The following is a 17,102-nucleotide window of genomic DNA, read 5'->3' as shown; positions in this document are numbered from 1 at the left end:
ATCTGCATAGTCCCCACTCGTGTTACAGGCTCAAGTATAATGACAGAGGTCAAAGAACACTGAGAAGACTAAGGGCAAAGGGAAGAGGGAAAGGAGGATAAGGACCGAGCTGAGGCGGGTGTCCTACAGCTGTAAAATCTCAAAAATACCAGTCAAAATATTCTCAGAGAAACTTCCCTGAAAACCATGACCATGATAAAAAGTGATCCTTCAGTTTCTGTTTTCCTATACAGAAGGGTACATAAGGGTAGATGAAAATTATGAGGAATATAAAAACAAATATATGATATACTATGAGGAGGCATCAGAAAACACACTTTAATGTAATTTATTGTGCTTTCTAATTTGATTTATAAACACATCAAAATATATAAATACAGTAAAAGCTTTACACAGTAGAGCATACAGGTACTAAAATATTTACAGCAGACTATATATATTCATATACATTTTTATGAAAAATCATGCATCAAGACTGTGGAAAGAGCCTAATATCTTTATTAGAGCATATTTATGTGAGAAAATCAGATTTGATTTTGTATTATTTCAACATATAGTATGTAATCATAAAGTATGATGAGGTTCAACACAAACAAAAAATTACTATAGCCAGGAGTTTAAGCAATAACGCCAACTACCAGGTTACTTTATTGCATTTCTAATCCGTTACTAAAAGCAAAAACAAACAAAAACAGTGTTATCACTATTATAGACGTCCTTCTATGTGTAAGTTCTTGAGAACTTACCTTTGTTAATTATAACATTTATTAAATAAAAATGAGAGGAGTAAAGGAACATTAATTCCTTCACTGTTAAATAAATGTATACTGGGACTTCCCTGGTGGCGCAGTGGTTAAGAATCTGCCTGCCAATGCAGGGGACATGGGTTCCAGCCCTGGTCCAGGAAGACCCCACATGCTGCAGAGCAACTAAGCCCGTGCGCCACAACTACTGAGCTTGAGCTCTAGAGCCCGCGCGCCACAACTACTGAAGCCTGTGAGCCACAACTACTGAAGGCTGTGCACCTAGAGCCTGTGCTCCACAACAAGAGAAGCCACTGCAATGAGAAGCCCGCGCACCGCAATGAAGAGGAGCCCCTGCTTGCTGCAACTAGAGAAAGCCCGTGTGCAGCAAGGAACACCCAACGCAGCTTAAAAAAAAAAAAAATGTATACTGCTTAAGCTTTGAAAGGTCTTTCAGTGTGCTCCTGGTAACTATTTAGGGTCTGAATGCATAGTATAAATATCAATAAATGTTGCAGTGGCCATCCAAGTCCTATGGAATTAGTGAGAAATCTAAATGAAGTGTGAATGGGTCATATTGTATTTTTATATATAGATGCATTGAGTGTGGAAAGATCAAGTGAACCAATTTGATTTGATGAATTTCTTTCTGAGATTATATGGGTATAAAATTCCCATCAGTATACACTGATAAATTACACATTGTGGTTCAAATTTTTAAAATGTTAATACATCTGTGAAAGTGCAAGGGAAGTTACTAGGAAAAGATGATTTGCTACAGAGACACCTTATCTACTTTTAAGAATACAGATGTGAAAATTCAAGACCCAGATTTCTTTCATCTGGACTATCATGTTTTGCTCAAAATGTTGATTTTTCCCTCTAACAAGAGCTAGACTTGAGCCACTTATTTTACTAATAAAATTATATATGTGTATATGTATCCTTTTCTAAATGGTTCTCATGAGGAATTTTGAAAACACCTTTCATGCATTAAACAAATGCTAATAATAACAAAACTTTGCAATATTCATATACAAAGAACAGTACCATTGTTATAATAATACTGAACATATTATCTTACTATATTATTCATCTTCAGTGTCTACAACGGCCATTCAGAACCGTTTTCCTAGCTATAAAGATTTATAAGAAGTCCACTTTTTTTTTTTTTTTTTTTTTTTTCTGCGGTATGCGGGCCTCTCACCGCTGTGGTCTCTCCCGTTGCGGAGCACAGGCTCCGGACGCGCAGGCTCAGCGGCCACGGCTCACGGGCCCAGCCGCTCCGCGGCACGCGGGATCTTCCCGGACCGGGGCACGAACCCACGTCCCCTGCATCGGCAGGCGGACTCCCAACCACTGCGCCACCGGGGAAGCCCAGAAGTCCACTTTTTAATATGAATTCCAGAAATGTCTACAATGACTAAAAAAATTCCATTGGCAATCTGAGAGTAGATACAACAAAGATTTTCTGAATCATAGGATAATTATTAAAAAAAAGGTAATCCCATGTATGCCTACATTCAATCTTAGTGGCGATAAATCAAAAAGCTGAATGAGGGGTTACTGTTCTACAAATACATGTGAGTGTTTACCTCCTTTCTCTTCATATGCACATACCTCTTAGAGTGTCTAAAGTTTCCATATTTTTCACTGGGTTTAAGGTTCTTTATCTAATGCTGGCCCTCATGCCTACTTTTTCTTTCCCCAGTAACAAAATATCTTCCCTAAAAAGTAACTGTGAACTCTAAGTGGGAGGAAAGAGGGGTGCAAATATAAAGTATAATTATACTTTACAGAAGCCAATGGGATTAGCTTTAACATAATGGATATGTATTTTAATTTTATCCCCATCTCATATAGTAACATTTATTCTAAAAGGTTGAAAAAAAGGACAGGCTGAGAAGGAAAGGGTCTATCAGTTGAGTCACAGATTCCCTGGGGGGAAGAAATATGAAAAGCTAAAGGGGATTTCTGAGAAATGAGGAAATAAGAAATAAAATAATATGGGGACAGGAGACAGAAGTCTTAGGATCAGATGACCAGACAGTAAGGAGATTCAGCTAGGTAAGATAAAGAATGTTCAAAGAGGGCTTATTGCAAAAGTTACAGAAAATTATGAGAAAACAAGATTTGAAAGGCAAAACCCAAGAGGTACCAGCTAACTTGGTGTCTATAGTGACCAAAGATTTTAAAAGAAGCCAAAAGGGCCCTAACTGGAAAGGTTTTTAGTTGTCAAGGGATCAAAAGGACCAAAGACTAGGAGAAGGATGGGTAGATCTAACTGTAGGGCTTAGGGAAATAATGAAAGAGAAGGATTCAAGGTGAATGACAAAAGGAAACAGTGTTGACTGCTACAACCTTAAGACTGACTGCACAATGTGAAATATGCAATACGTCTAAGATGTGTGCAGTTTCGTTTCTTGAATTCAATTAAGTTACTAGTTTTATGGGTCACTGACCCTTGAAATACCTACACTACATCCAAAGTTAGGCAAGTCAAATAAAAGGACTAGCAAAGTTTTCAGTATTTTGGGCCACGTGGGTGCCTCTATTAAAATCAAATACTAGAGGTATACTTTTATATGGACTAAACTTAGGAAATTTTGATGGTAGACTTTTAAATTTCATTTTCCATACTTTTTTCTGTTGTTGTTCCTTGCTATACATTTTGGAGAAGGTGAGGCAATAATAGTCTGATACAAAAAGAAGTAGGACCTAACGTGTCCTCAGTAAGCAGCTGCTCATTAAGATAATACTTCCAGTTACTGGCTTAGAAAGCAAGATTCTGAGATTACTGCTGAGCCTGGGTCTCTGACTTGTCAACCAAAAAAGCTACTTCCCCTTTAGTATAATGAACTACAGAAGTACAGTTAAACAGTTATCTACGAGGGTTTATTAGCAGGCATAGGATATGGTGGGTGAGCAGAGATACTGATATTTTTTTTGCCAGTGACCAAAATATTTACAAATTTCATAAACTGGAAAGAACTTTCTAAAAAATTAAGACCTGTTTCACAAATTACCAATTCAACTGGAACACTGAATAGCAGAAATGACAAAAGATTTGTTCTTATGGTTCATAAAAAATTTATGTCAGGGCATTCAAGTAAAGTTATTTTCTGTGTTCTGATTTAACGAATCATGTGAGCTGTATCTCGTTGGGTGACACGGATGCTGGCTCACTGAAGCCTACTCTAATGCCTCCCAGCACAGCCTTCTGTGGGACAGTGAGGCCAGAATAACATGTCAGACTGAAGTAACATCAAAGAAAGAAAAGTAGGGCTGGAGATGCTATGAGGTTGGCTCATAACACTTCTTGACCTGTGAGTGTCCAGTAAGTATTCAATGTCCTGTGGGCTTCAATGACCTAACAAGTACCAAGTAGCAACAGTAATGCAGTAATGAATGGTCTTCAAAAGAAGACTTTTGCAATTCAAGCTGAAAAACACTACACTTACTAGATGGTTTTAACTCTATTGAAAGCCTTAGACACCACTAGTGATTTCTTAAAAGGTGGATGAGTATTAAATGTTTTATGTATGCTTGTGTAGTATCTACTTTAGTTCCTTTAAATCTGTTTGATTTTAAAGATGTACATTAATTTGGAAAACAAAACTTTTCTGATGATATCACTGATAAAAATGCTGATGAAAAATGAAATAGCATTAGCTATATTGGTAAAAATACAGATGTAAAATAATGAGGCCATTCAACATTAATAAAATGTACTGTTAAAAAAGAAATTAAGGGGGCTTCCCTGGTGGCGCAATGGTTGAGAGTCCGCCTGCCGATGCAGGGGACATGGGTTCGTGCCCCGGTCCGGGAAGATCCCACAGGTCGCGGAGCAGCTGGGCCCGTAAGCCATGGCCGCTGAGCCTGCGCGTCCAGAGCCTGTGCTCCGCAACGGGAGAGGCCACAACAGTGAGAGGCCCACGTACAGCAAAAAAACAAAAAAAAACAACAACAAGAAATTAAGGGACTAGCCTGTATATATCATACCCCACATGGAGATGTTCTTCCCTTTCAAATGATTACAAATAATATTTGAGAAGAAAAATGCCCTTAGAAGAAAAGACAGTAAAAAATATAAAGAGAATGATTACAACTTATCAAAATATACCATATCACTTTACATGAAAGTTATTTTATCATATAGAAAAGGAAAATAGGCACAAAATAGAGGTACAATATTTTCCAAGAAAGTTTAGAAAATCAATGAATAACTTTGTTTTCCCCTAATCAAAATTCTTCATATTTAGTATTTAGAGTTAAAAATATGAGAGTACTTACAATGACAGCAACACCAAAGCAATTAAGGTCCACTCTGCAGGTTTATGTATAATATTTCTGTTTGTTAATCTGAAAGACAGTAAGATAAAATTTACCCAAAGATTGTTAAATACATAACCCTTCTATTTTTAGATATAATCAGATTTATGATATCATGAAAGAGCACTATTTTTAAATTCTTGTTATATTTGATAGAACAGAGTTAATAGTATAATAATGTGGCTTGATATTCAGTATCTAATAATGGCCATCTCAAAAGGAAGTGTTCTAGCCCCACTTTTATATATTTATAACAATACTACTATTAGACAAGATGGTGATATAAGAACAATATGGGAAACTGAATTGTATGGTTTATTAAAATACATACACAAACACATATACCTCCCTGTAACCATATCCTCTATGTTTTTCCCTAATCAAATGTTTTATTAAAGCTGACAAGGTAAGCAATTTCTGATTTTAATTTTAATTCACCTTTTGTACCTTTCTACCTTGTGCTAGGTTGGCAGCAGGCAATTAAGGGATGTAATAATCCATAATTTACAGAAATGAGAGTTGACTTAATAAATTATAATACTAGGTCTTTATTCAAGAAAACTTAAGTTTTAAAAAATCAGAAGTAAATTCTATCACTTAGCAGTTGATGACAATAAAATACATTGTAGTCATCTTATTTCTCAGAAAGCATTTTAAAAATATCATTTATAAATCAATAAAAAAAACAGCCAGCAACATCTGATAAAGGACTGTTATCCAAAATATCAAAGAAATCTTAAAACTTAATAGGAAAACAAACTGCCCAATTAAAAATTGGGTCTAAGACTTCAACAGACACCTCACTAGAGAAGATATACAGATGGCAAATAAGCATATGAAAAGATGCTCCACATCATATGTCATCAGGGAGATGGAAATTAAAACAATGAGATATACCACACTATTAGAATGGCCAATATCCTGACCATCAACAAAACCAAATGCTGGCAAGGATGCGAAGTAAGAGGAACACTCATTCATTGCTGGTGGGAAAAAAAAAATGGCACAGCAATTTCGGATGACACTCTGGTATTTCTCACAAAACTAAACATAGTCCTATCATATAATCCAGCAATCACACTCCTTGGTATTTATTTACCCAAAGGAGTCGAAAACTTATGCCCACACAAAAACCTGCACATGAATGTTTATAGCAGCTCTACTAATATAACTGTCAAAAACTGGGAAGCAACCAAGATACTCTTCAGTAGGTAAATGGATAAACTGTGGTACATCCGGACACTAGAATATTATTCAGCCCTAAAAAGAAATGAGCTAGTGGGACTTCCTTGGTGGTCTAGCAGTTAAGAATCTGCCTTCCGATGCAGGGGACGCGGGTTTGATCCCTGGTTGGGGAACTAAGATCCCAAATGTTGCGGGGCAACTAAGCCCACGTGCCGCAACTACTGAGCCTGCGCGCCACAACTAGAGAGAAGCCCATGTGCTGCAACGAAAGGTCCCGCATGCCGTGACAAAGATCCTGAGTGCTGAAACTAAGACTCGATGCAGCCAAATAAATAACACCATAAAAAAAAAAGGGCTATCAAGCCATGAAAAGACATAGAGGTATTTTAAATGCATATTATTTAAGTGAAATTTAAATGCATATTTTTTAAGCGAAAGAAGCCAGTCTGAAAAGGCTACAAACTGTATGATTCCAAGTATATGACATTATGGAAAAGGTAAAATTATGGAGCTAGTAAAAAGATCAGGGACTTCCCTAGTGGTCCAGTGGTTAAGATTCTCAGCTCCCAGAGCAGGGGGCCTGGGTTCGATCCCTGGTCAAGGAACTAGAACTGGCATGCCGCAACTAAGAGCCCTCATGCCTCAACTAAAAGATCCCGCATGCTGCAACTAAAGATCCCGCATGCGGCAATGAAGATCCTGCACGTGGCAACTAAGACCCGGCGCAGCCAAATAGCTAGCTAGCTAGCTAGCTAAATAAATAAATAAATATTTAAAGAGATCAGTGGTTGCCAGGAGTTGTGGGGTGAGGGAGGATAGATGAATAGGTGGAGTGCAGAGGATTTTTAGGTCAGTGAAAATACTCTGTTACTATAATAATGGATAGATGTCATTATACATTTGTCCAAACCCACAGAATGCACAACACCAAGAGTTAATGATGTCATTAACATAGGTGCATCAATTATAGCAAATGTATGACTCTGGTGCGGGATGGTTTTACCAGGGAAGGCTACGTGTGTGGGGGAAGGGGGCATAAGGAAAATCTCTGTACCTTTCTCCCAATTTTGCTATGAACCTAAAACTGATTTTAAATAAAGTCTATGGAAAAAAAAACAGCCAATAAATAAATTAGCAAAGGACATGAGCAGGCAATTTACAGAGGAGGAAAGCTGAATGGCCAGTAAACATTTGAAAAGGAGCTCAATCTCACTATTAATCTGGGAAATATAAAATTTCACTCCATTACATTGGCAAAAATAGAAGATTAACAATACCAAGGGTTGGTGAGGACACGAAGAAATATTGCTTTTTTTCCTTTTTTTTTGTGGTACTCGGGCCTCTCACTGCCGCGGCCTCTCCCGTTGCAGAGCACAGGCTCCAGATGCGCAGGCTCAGCGGCCATGGCTCACGGGCCCAGCCGCTCAGTGGCATGTGGGATCCTCCCGGACTGGGGCACGAACCTGTGTCCCCTGCATCGGCAGGCGGACTCTCAACCACTGAGCCACCAGGGAAGCCCAGAAATACTACTTTTAACACACTGTTGATGTGAGTAATCAAACCATTCAGCAATATCTAATAATACTGAAAATGCATATGAATAACTTCTAAATATAAACCTTAAACTCTCTCACTATGCATAAGGAAATGTATATGAAGATGTTTGATGTGACACTGCTTATAACAGAAAATATAATAAATCGTGGCATTTTTATAGAAGACTAAACAGCTGTTAAAAAGAATGAACTTACACATTTTGCTCATCATAATTTGAATGAAAGCAAGTATGGTATGACATTATTTATAAAAATCAAGAACAGACAATATTCATATTTATGGACACAAATATGTGTACTAAAAGTATAAAAACAAAGACTGGAAAGATATACACGAAATTCACAGTACTGGTTGCTTCTGGGAGGAAAGGAGAATGGATTGGGGAAGAGGACAAAGAGGACTTCATGTTTTAGGTCTTTTGCATTGGTGATTCCATCTGCCTGAATGATAAGTTTTCTTACGTCACCTTTGCAGTAGGGTCTACCTGGGCCACACTATTAGTAAGTGCAACTCCCTCCACCTCCCAGCCCCAAACTCTTGACTTTCCTTATCCTGCTATATATTTTTCTTTATCCTCGTACCACTTACCACCTTCTAACATACGGTTATTGTTTATTTTCTGTTTTGCCTGGGCTGAGGGCAGGAATCTTTGTGTTCTTCACATATTTATTCCAAGTGCCCAGAATAAGAGTCAGAAGAAATTCAATTAATTTTTTCTGAATGAATGAATTAACTTATAACATTTTATTTATTTTATTGAAAAAGGTATGTCTTAATAGATTTGATTAATTCTGAGTGGAGATGTGTATCTTTGTTACATTACTCTGAATATTTTCCATAGTTAAAATGTCTACAAATGTTTCCATAGTTAAAAGTCTATATGATATAAAAAGCAAGTACAGTATAGTGGTTAAAGAGTCTGACAGATATGGGTTCAATATTCAGATCTGTCATTAGTCGTGTTTTACGTTGGACACATTCAATGGCTGTAAAACTTTTTTTTTTTTTAATTTAGTAAAATGGGGACAATAGTACTACCTACCTCACAGGGTTCTTGTGAGGATTAAACGTACAAACGACGTCCATGTTGCCAAAACCAATGGACATTTCTCAGTTCCCACCTTAATATACCAGGAGCATTTGACACAGTTGATCAATCCCTTCTCCTTGGTACACTTTCTACACTTGGTTTCCCCTCGCCTGATTCCCCTCCCCTCTCACTGGCACTCCTTCTGAGATTTTGGATCACCCCTTCTGAGATTTTGGATCACCCCAGGGCCTCTGCCCTTGTGTCTCTGCTCTCCTCTATATGTGCTCATTCCCTTGGTGATGTCATCCAATCTCATAGTATTAAATATTAGATAACTATGTGCTCACAACTCTTAAATTTATTATCTCTAGCCTGTACCTCTTCCTTGAATTACAGACTTCTATATCTAGTGATCTACCTTCATTTCCACTTGAATGTCTAATAGGCATCTCAAAACTTCAGTATAGCCAAAATTGATTTCCTTATCTTCCCCCGCAAACTGGGTCCTCTTGCAGGTATCTCCATCTCAGTAAATGGCTACCCAATCCTTCTAGAATCCAGTTGCTCAAGCCAAAAATTTTGTGGGTAACCTCGACTCTCTTCATATCCCATGTCAAATCAGTCATCAAATCCTGATGGTTCTATTTTCAAAATAAAATCTTATCGCTTTTTATTACCTCCACTACTTTCACCTTGGTCAACATAATTTCTTGCCTAGATTATGGAAACAATATCCTAAACAACATCTAAACGGTCTTCCTGCCTCTGACCATCTACTATACTTCTCAAATCAGCAGACAGAGTGATACTGCTAAAAATATATGTCAGATCACATCCTTCCCCTATTCAGAATCCACAAACTGCTTTCCATCTCACTCAGAGTAAAAGTCAAAGAATGACCATGGCTCCAAGGACTATATAACTATACTATAGCCATTCCCTGCCCTTTACTTCTCTGACCATATCTCTTTGTACCTTTGCCTCTGCTCATTTCTCCAGCCTCACCAGCATCCTTAATATTCTGTGAACATACCAGGCCTGCTTCTGCTTCAGGGCATTTGCACCTGTTGTTCCCTGTCTGATATATTTTCATAGATAGCAACATGGCTTGTTCCCTCACCAACTGTTAGGTCTTTATACAGATGGCACCTTCTCAATGAGGTCTTCCCTGACCAGCCTATTTAAAAATCACAACTTCCTCCTTAGTACCATTCCTTTTTCCCTGCTTCTGGAGAGAAAAGGAGGAGAATGAACTGGGAAAGGGAAAAAGGTATATCACCACATAATAACACACATATTGTCTTTAAAATTTTACATATCCTCTCCATTAGAATAGTTAATGAGAGAAGGAATTTAATTTTGTTCACTGTTTTATCTGTAGCAACTAAAACAGAATCTATCACATAACCAAAAAAGGCCAAAGAAGGGTAAGCATGTAAGAAAAAAAAATGTCAAAAACAGTTAAATAGAATTTCCTTTTCTATTGTATTCAAATCTCCCAAAGCCAAGACAAATTTAAGATTTCATGAATTTATTTACTTGTTCAGAAAAAAATCTAGTGAGTGCCTGCTCTATGCTACCATTTCAGGCATTGGGGAAAACACAAGGTCCCTGCTTTCACTTCAAAGTACTCTGCTTTCACTTCAAAGTACTTTAAGTGGCAGAACAGCAACATTTTTACCTGCTATCATATTTCCCCTTTTGCTGAGCCAAAATAATTTCAAGCACAGATGCTAAATTATCATACTTAACTATTTTCTGAGTGATAATTCAAAAATTAGAACAGTAATATTTGATAGAAAACATTTTAAAAGCAGTTCCAAAATATAATTGGAAATTCAATACAGATTTAGGAAACATACACTGAGTCATCACTGATGAAATTTAAAAAGGACTTGTGTGTCAAAATACAACTTTAATTCAAATCATATTTAGAAAAATATCTTGCTTCAACAATGACAACAGTGAATCATTACCAAGCAGCTTCTGATGGAACCACTATGACAGGTAAATCAATGTAACATTCCAGATAAATGACTAAGATGCAATTCAGTGGAAAGCACAGCTCTATTCACTGGGGAAAGATTCTTCAAAGAGCTGAAAAAGCTGCTTCATGTTTACTTCTAACAGGCTCTCAACTCTGGCGGAATATTAGGATCACCTGGGGGGCTTCTGAAAAACACTAATGTCTGAGCCCAACCCCAGCCAAATGAAACTCAATCTCTAGGGGTGGAGCCAGGCATCTGCAGTTGTTAAAAGCTCCCCCAGGTAATTCTGATGCACAACTGGCTTAAGAATCACTGTTCTACAAGTTCCTATTATTGGTTATCATTTCAAAGAGAAAGATATGGTTATTTATGTCAACTCTCCCACCATCAGTATTGATTGAAAAGATCTCCCAACACTAGTCACTGTCATCAATACGGCGTTTTCCCAGAGACTTCACCTAGAAGACCTAGCCTATGGTCACATACCTGTTAAAATTGTCCTGCCAGAATGTGAAGACCCCAAAACGCATTATCTTACCAGAGGTATTTCTGTATTATAAGTAACAGACATTTTGCTAAAAGGCAGCAAAGTCAATGTAAGTAATTTTTATTAAAGCTATAGACTTTGACTTGCAGGTACTAAAGAGTAAATATTTTCAAAAATAACTTAACAACAACATTTTTATATATAGCATCCCCTACACCAAAACAAAGAAGAATTTTTTGGCTTATTTCTGCAGAAATTGTTGAATTTCAAACATATATAAAGATAGAACATAAAATCAACTCCCATACAGTCATCACAACTTTAACAATTATCAACTCCTGGTCAATCATGTTTCATCTATACAACCTCATATTCAACATCACCCTAACCTGGATAATTATGAAGCAAATCCCACACATCATATTGTTTCATCTAGGCTTTATTTTAATTTAGTGTAAATAATGCAGAAAGTAACTTGAAAAAACTTAAATAAGAATGACAGAAAAAGGTGATAAAATAACAGTTTATAAATATAAAAGGAAAGTGATATTTGAGTCTTCTCATTTCTGCAGTCTGTTGGCTACCTCTTACTAAACTAAAGAACACTGTGCCTCTTGTCTTGGCTAGCTTATGTGTCACAGAAAGCACAGGTAATAGAATCCTCTCAAGTAGAGTTCTTACTTGGGGTCTAGAGTGGTGATAAATGAAGTTACTTTAAAAAAAACCTTTAATACTAATAATTACTGAGACAACCAATAGATTCCTTTAAAAAATTTTTTCAGGGGCTTCCCTGGTGGCGCAGTGGTTAAGAATCCACCTGCCAATGCAGGGGACACGGGTTCGAGCCCTGGTCTGGGAAGATCCTGCATGCCACGGAGCTACTAAGCCCGTGTGCCATAACTACTGAGCCTGTGCTCTAGAGCCTGTGAGCCACAACTACTGAGCCCATGCGCCTACAGCCCGTGCTCCGCAACAAGAGAAGCCACCACAATGAGAAGCCTGCACGCCGCAATAAAGTGTAGCCCCCGCTTGCCATAACTAGAGAAAGCCTGCACCCAGCAATGAAGACCCAATGCAGCCAAAGATAAATAAATTTATAAAAAAATTTTTTTCAGCTTTACTGAGGTATAACTGACACATAGTAATTATATATTTAAGGTACACAAGTTGATGTTTTGATATATGTATACGATGTGAAATGACCACCACAATCAAGTTAAATAACATTTCCATCACATAGAATTACCATTTTCTTCCTTTCTTCCTTCCTTCCTCCCTCCCTCCCTCTCTGTCTCTCTTTCTATCTTTCTTTCTTTCTTTTTGGTGAGGCCACTTAAGATCTATCCTCTCAACTTAGATTTGGGGTCTAAACCTAACTACTAGTTGTGTGATTTGAGATTACTTAATCTCTCATCTCTCATCTGTAAAATGAGGACAATACCACTATTTTTTGGAAATTAAACGTGTAAAGTGCCAAGCACAGTCCGGCAGATAGTAAGTACTATATTGAATACACGTATTGACATGGACTAAACATTATTACCAGGGCTGCTTCAAAAGACCAAAATAACAAATAGCCTGGACAGTGAGTGGTTTCCAACCTGAAATACCTAAATTTCTAGGGCACATAAAGTAATAATGTGGCAATCTTGCAGTTGTAGCCAAACATTTTTTTCCAATGGGTTTCCAGTAAGTTCTGAGAACCTCAGAATAGTTAAAAAAAAAGAAAGAAAGAAAACATACAATTAGGTAGAAAAACAGCTTTAGAAAATATAGGCAGAGTAAGTTGAATCACTTGTTCATTTACCCCACTATTCTAAATGAGTGGGGTAAAAAATGAAGTACAAAATTCATATTTGTAGTTCAAGATCAAAGGCTTTATTCTAATATTTCATCTAATGTGTCTTTTGTGACTTTACCAGTTTGCTCAGAATGGTGATTAAATAAACACTGTCTGCAAGAAATTGAGTAACAAGTCTTTTAAAAATCAATGAAACAGAGTAGCACCTGGTCTTCATCTTCCCTCAGCTAACCTTTCTTTATATGATATTTACTTCCTAATAAATCCACACTGTACATATCTATTCAAACTTTATCATGAATGTAGACAGTTGAAAAACACTTTTGTTTTCTTTTGGATGCATGGTTTTGTGACAGGTATACGACCTAGGCCTAAAAAAACAAGTGTCTCTCTCTTCCTAACTAAATAGAAATGCAAAGAAGTTCAGCTTTCATCTTGGTGTTTGGCCCAAACCCTCCTTTTAGCAAAGCATTTAGTCAGTCTTCCAAAGGCCTAGGCCAATTTGAGCATCATTTCTGGCATTCAATGATCTTGTAATTGCATAGTTACCATGACATCCAATGAGTGTAACAATGTCAGTAATTAGCACAATCATGTCATTCAGATTTATTGTTATTCCCTGAATATTCACTTTCAAATATAAACATTCTAGATGAAATGGAGTGAAAATGTTCTTATGTGCTTGTTTTATCAGTCAATATAAGAGTAAAATGCTGTAGTAATTAATGTTGCTTAGGAAAACTTAATTTTATGCATAAAAGAATTAGTAAAAATTTTCAGTTATTTAGCAAAATAGATTGACAGTTAATACAAATATGTCATACATTAAATAGATAACTTCCTCAAGAACATTATATCTTGGAAAAAATGTTTATAAGAATTCAAATAATGTAAGACAAAATAATAGAGATTAGATGTATCATAATTCAGTCTTTGCAGAACTGTATAATGTACTACCATTCATAACATTAAAGAAAATAACATTTAAGACCTGTATTTAAATTTCAGTTATTTACTTCCATTTAAGTCATAAATTTTTCAAGAAAACATCCTATCAGGGAATTCTTCACACCTTGTGATGATGAATTAAAAACAATGTTACCTCATAATACCATGGGATGGAAAAATACCTAAACTATGTAAATAAAGGATGGGCAATAATTCAAATATAATCTCTAATCAAAATAATTTTTAAGATGTTAAGACAAGCCTTTTAGAGAAAATTAGGGTACCCCAAACACATTTTGTTTAGTAAAACTTCACAGTAAACAACTCTACAAGAATGTCTTAATATAGTCTTAGGTCTATGAAGGCTGAAGATTCAAACATAAAGTGTTACAAACAATCCTTTTCAGTAGCTGAAGATGAAGAATTTTTGAGACATGCCTAAACTTTGAATCCTAGCTCCTTGAATCCTAGCTCCTCAAATAAATTAAAATAATAATTTATTTGAAAACATTTTCCTGAATTACTTTGCGGCACACAAAAAGGTTGGTGATGTTTTCAAATGTGCTGGTTGAAAGTGTATATCTATTTGGTACTACCTATGTACAATACAGGGACTGCAAGAGAAATCTAATTGCTGACAGTGCCAAGAAACTGTTCCTGTATTATAATTGTAAACTTTAAAAATCTTACTACTACTGTTGGCAATAAACTATAATAATAATTGATTTTTTGGATGAAATGATTCTTTTACCCTAGAAGTTCATCCTATGTTGGTGCTATCTGGCTTTAGCCACAGACAAATATTAATTTAACTTTGGGTCACTGGCATTGGGCCAAAATGCGTATTTGGTACACCTCTACTGATAACGTATTTAGAGGCCTATCTCTATGCTTCTTAGTAGAGAACCTCGTCTTAGCCTGTTGAATATTTTTACCTTGATAGTTGCAGAAAAATCCCAACTGCTCCACTTGGTAATTGATATTCTCTATTCTTCCTGTCCTTGTCTGATCACTTTAAGTCTGCTCCACACTACTCAAAGCTAAATTATCCACTGTTTTGCACTGCTCTCTGTGCTCACCTTGTCTTCTCACAGGAGTTCTTCCTCAAGGGTGGGCATTAGTCTTCTTCTGTATTGTCCATAGTGCTGGTCATCTGATATTTATTTACTAATTCACTAAAATCCAAGATGTCACTGACTAACCACCTTTGTGTCTCAGATATTCTCCTTCTTAATTTTAGCATAAATAAACTATCCCAAACTAAACATATCAAGGTTTGAGCAAATAAGGGGTTGCATTTAACAAAAGATATAAGCTGGAGGGGGAGGGACAAATTGGGAGATTGGGATTGACATATACACACTACTACATATAAAACAGATAACTAATAAGGACCTTCCTACTGTACAGCACAGGGATGGGAAAAGAACCTAAAAAAGAGTGGATATATGTATACGTATAACTGATTCACTTTGCTGTACACTTGAAACTAACACTGTAAATCAACTACAATAAAAATTAAACAAACAAAAACAAAAGAAAACAAAAGATATAAGTAATGTTTAGTGGAAGAGAAAATAAAACAGTATTTAGATTTAAGACAATGAAGGTAACTCATTTACTTCCTTCATGCCTTAGTCTACTATGGATTCTGCAAGGCAATTACATAAAGTCAAAATAACTGAGAAGGAAAATCCTAATATTAACACTAACCTGAAAGTTCGGACAAGATTTTTAAGTTGTGTGTAAACATCTCCTAATGTAATCTGAAGAGGCCCCATAAGTCCAGGCAATCTGAAAATAAAAAATTATATTTCCTTTAAAATATAATTATATAGATACATTTCTGGGGGTCTTGCCTAAGTCTGGATTTTCCATAGGGAAACATTGAAGTGGAGACAATTAAGCAAGGTTGTAACTGGTAAGAAGTCATAAAGAAATATTTCAAAATAACTCCACACTCTTATTTTGTAGCCTATGCTACAGAATGAGGCACTGAAATGCAAAAATATCATTTTGGCTGCCATCTATATTCTTGTCTCTAGTATTTCTTAACTTTTTATTTTCAAATATTAAATAAATGGAAAGAACACAGGCCAGAAGAACTGCCCTCCAAATGGTCCAATATGGGAGTGTGGCATATTTCTTATTACATCCTTATGGTAAGAGTAAACATTAGTACATTTCTAGAGAGCAATTTGACAATATATACTAATATTTTAAATGTGGACACTCTTTGACCCAATAGTTTTACTATGAAAAAATTTATCCTAAAGAAATAATCAAACATAAAAAAGATGGTTATTGGAGAAATATTTTTAGTAGTGAAAAAATGGTAACAAATGTCCATCAATAGGTGGTTAAATAAATTATGATATAACCAAATAATAAAATCTTTAAAATAATAATATAAATCTATATTTTTTAATGTGGAAAGATATTCATGATAAATGTTAAGTGAAAAATGCATATGTAGTATTATTCCATTTTCATAAAAACATACATGTTATAATGCAATTGCATATCACACATAGTATATATCAAACATATGTCATTCTCTCTAGGTTTAGACTATACCAGAGGGAACCAAAGGGAATGAATATACACACACCAGCTATACCACATATATGTCAGGGATAAACATCAAAATATTAATAGTTACTGTTGAGTGGTGGGATTACAGGTGATTTTTGCTTCCTTATTTATATCACTTTCTACAGCCTAAATCTTCTGGAATAAGCATGTATTACTTTTTAAAAAAACTTATTTTAAAACACGTTTCAAAATAGAGACAGTAACAATAACCCCATATTTTTATTCCCAGATTCAATCTCCCTATATTTTGTTACATTTGCTTCATTTTTCCTTTTTTTTTTGCAGTATCTTAAAGTAAATCCCTGACATCATGTCATTTGACCCCTAAATTATTCCTCATTTATCTCTAAATACAAGTGCATTTTCATATATAATAATAAAACCATCACACCTAACCAAATTAACAATTCCTTAATATCATCTAATACTCAGTGCA

General features: G+C 35.9%; 1 protein-coding gene across 1 annotated transcript in view; it reads right to left on the bottom strand.

Annotated features, from left to right (window-relative positions):
• RPAP2 (RNA polymerase II associated protein 2) overlaps nt 1-17,102 on the bottom strand; it is a 79,041-nt gene that overhangs the window by 25,871 nt on the left and 36,068 nt on the right. The window contains exons 10-11 of the mRNA XM_065889965.1: nt 15,785-15,865; nt 5,037-5,105 (exon numbers count right to left, since the gene is read on the bottom strand). Coding sequence (XP_065746037.1) covers nt 5,037-5,105; nt 15,785-15,865 — 150 coding nt within the window. The remainder of the gene's footprint in view (nt 1-5,036; nt 5,106-15,784; nt 15,866-17,102) is intronic.

Source organism: Phocoena phocoena, chromosome 1 (genome assembly GCF_963924675.1).
Source record: "Phocoena phocoena chromosome 1, mPhoPho1.1, whole genome shotgun sequence".
NCBI classification, from domain to species: Eukaryota; Metazoa; Chordata; class Mammalia; order Artiodactyla; family Phocoenidae; genus Phocoena; species Phocoena phocoena.
The sequence above is the reverse complement of the archived record's forward strand: the minus strand, read 5'-3'. Positions and strand labels throughout refer to the sequence as shown.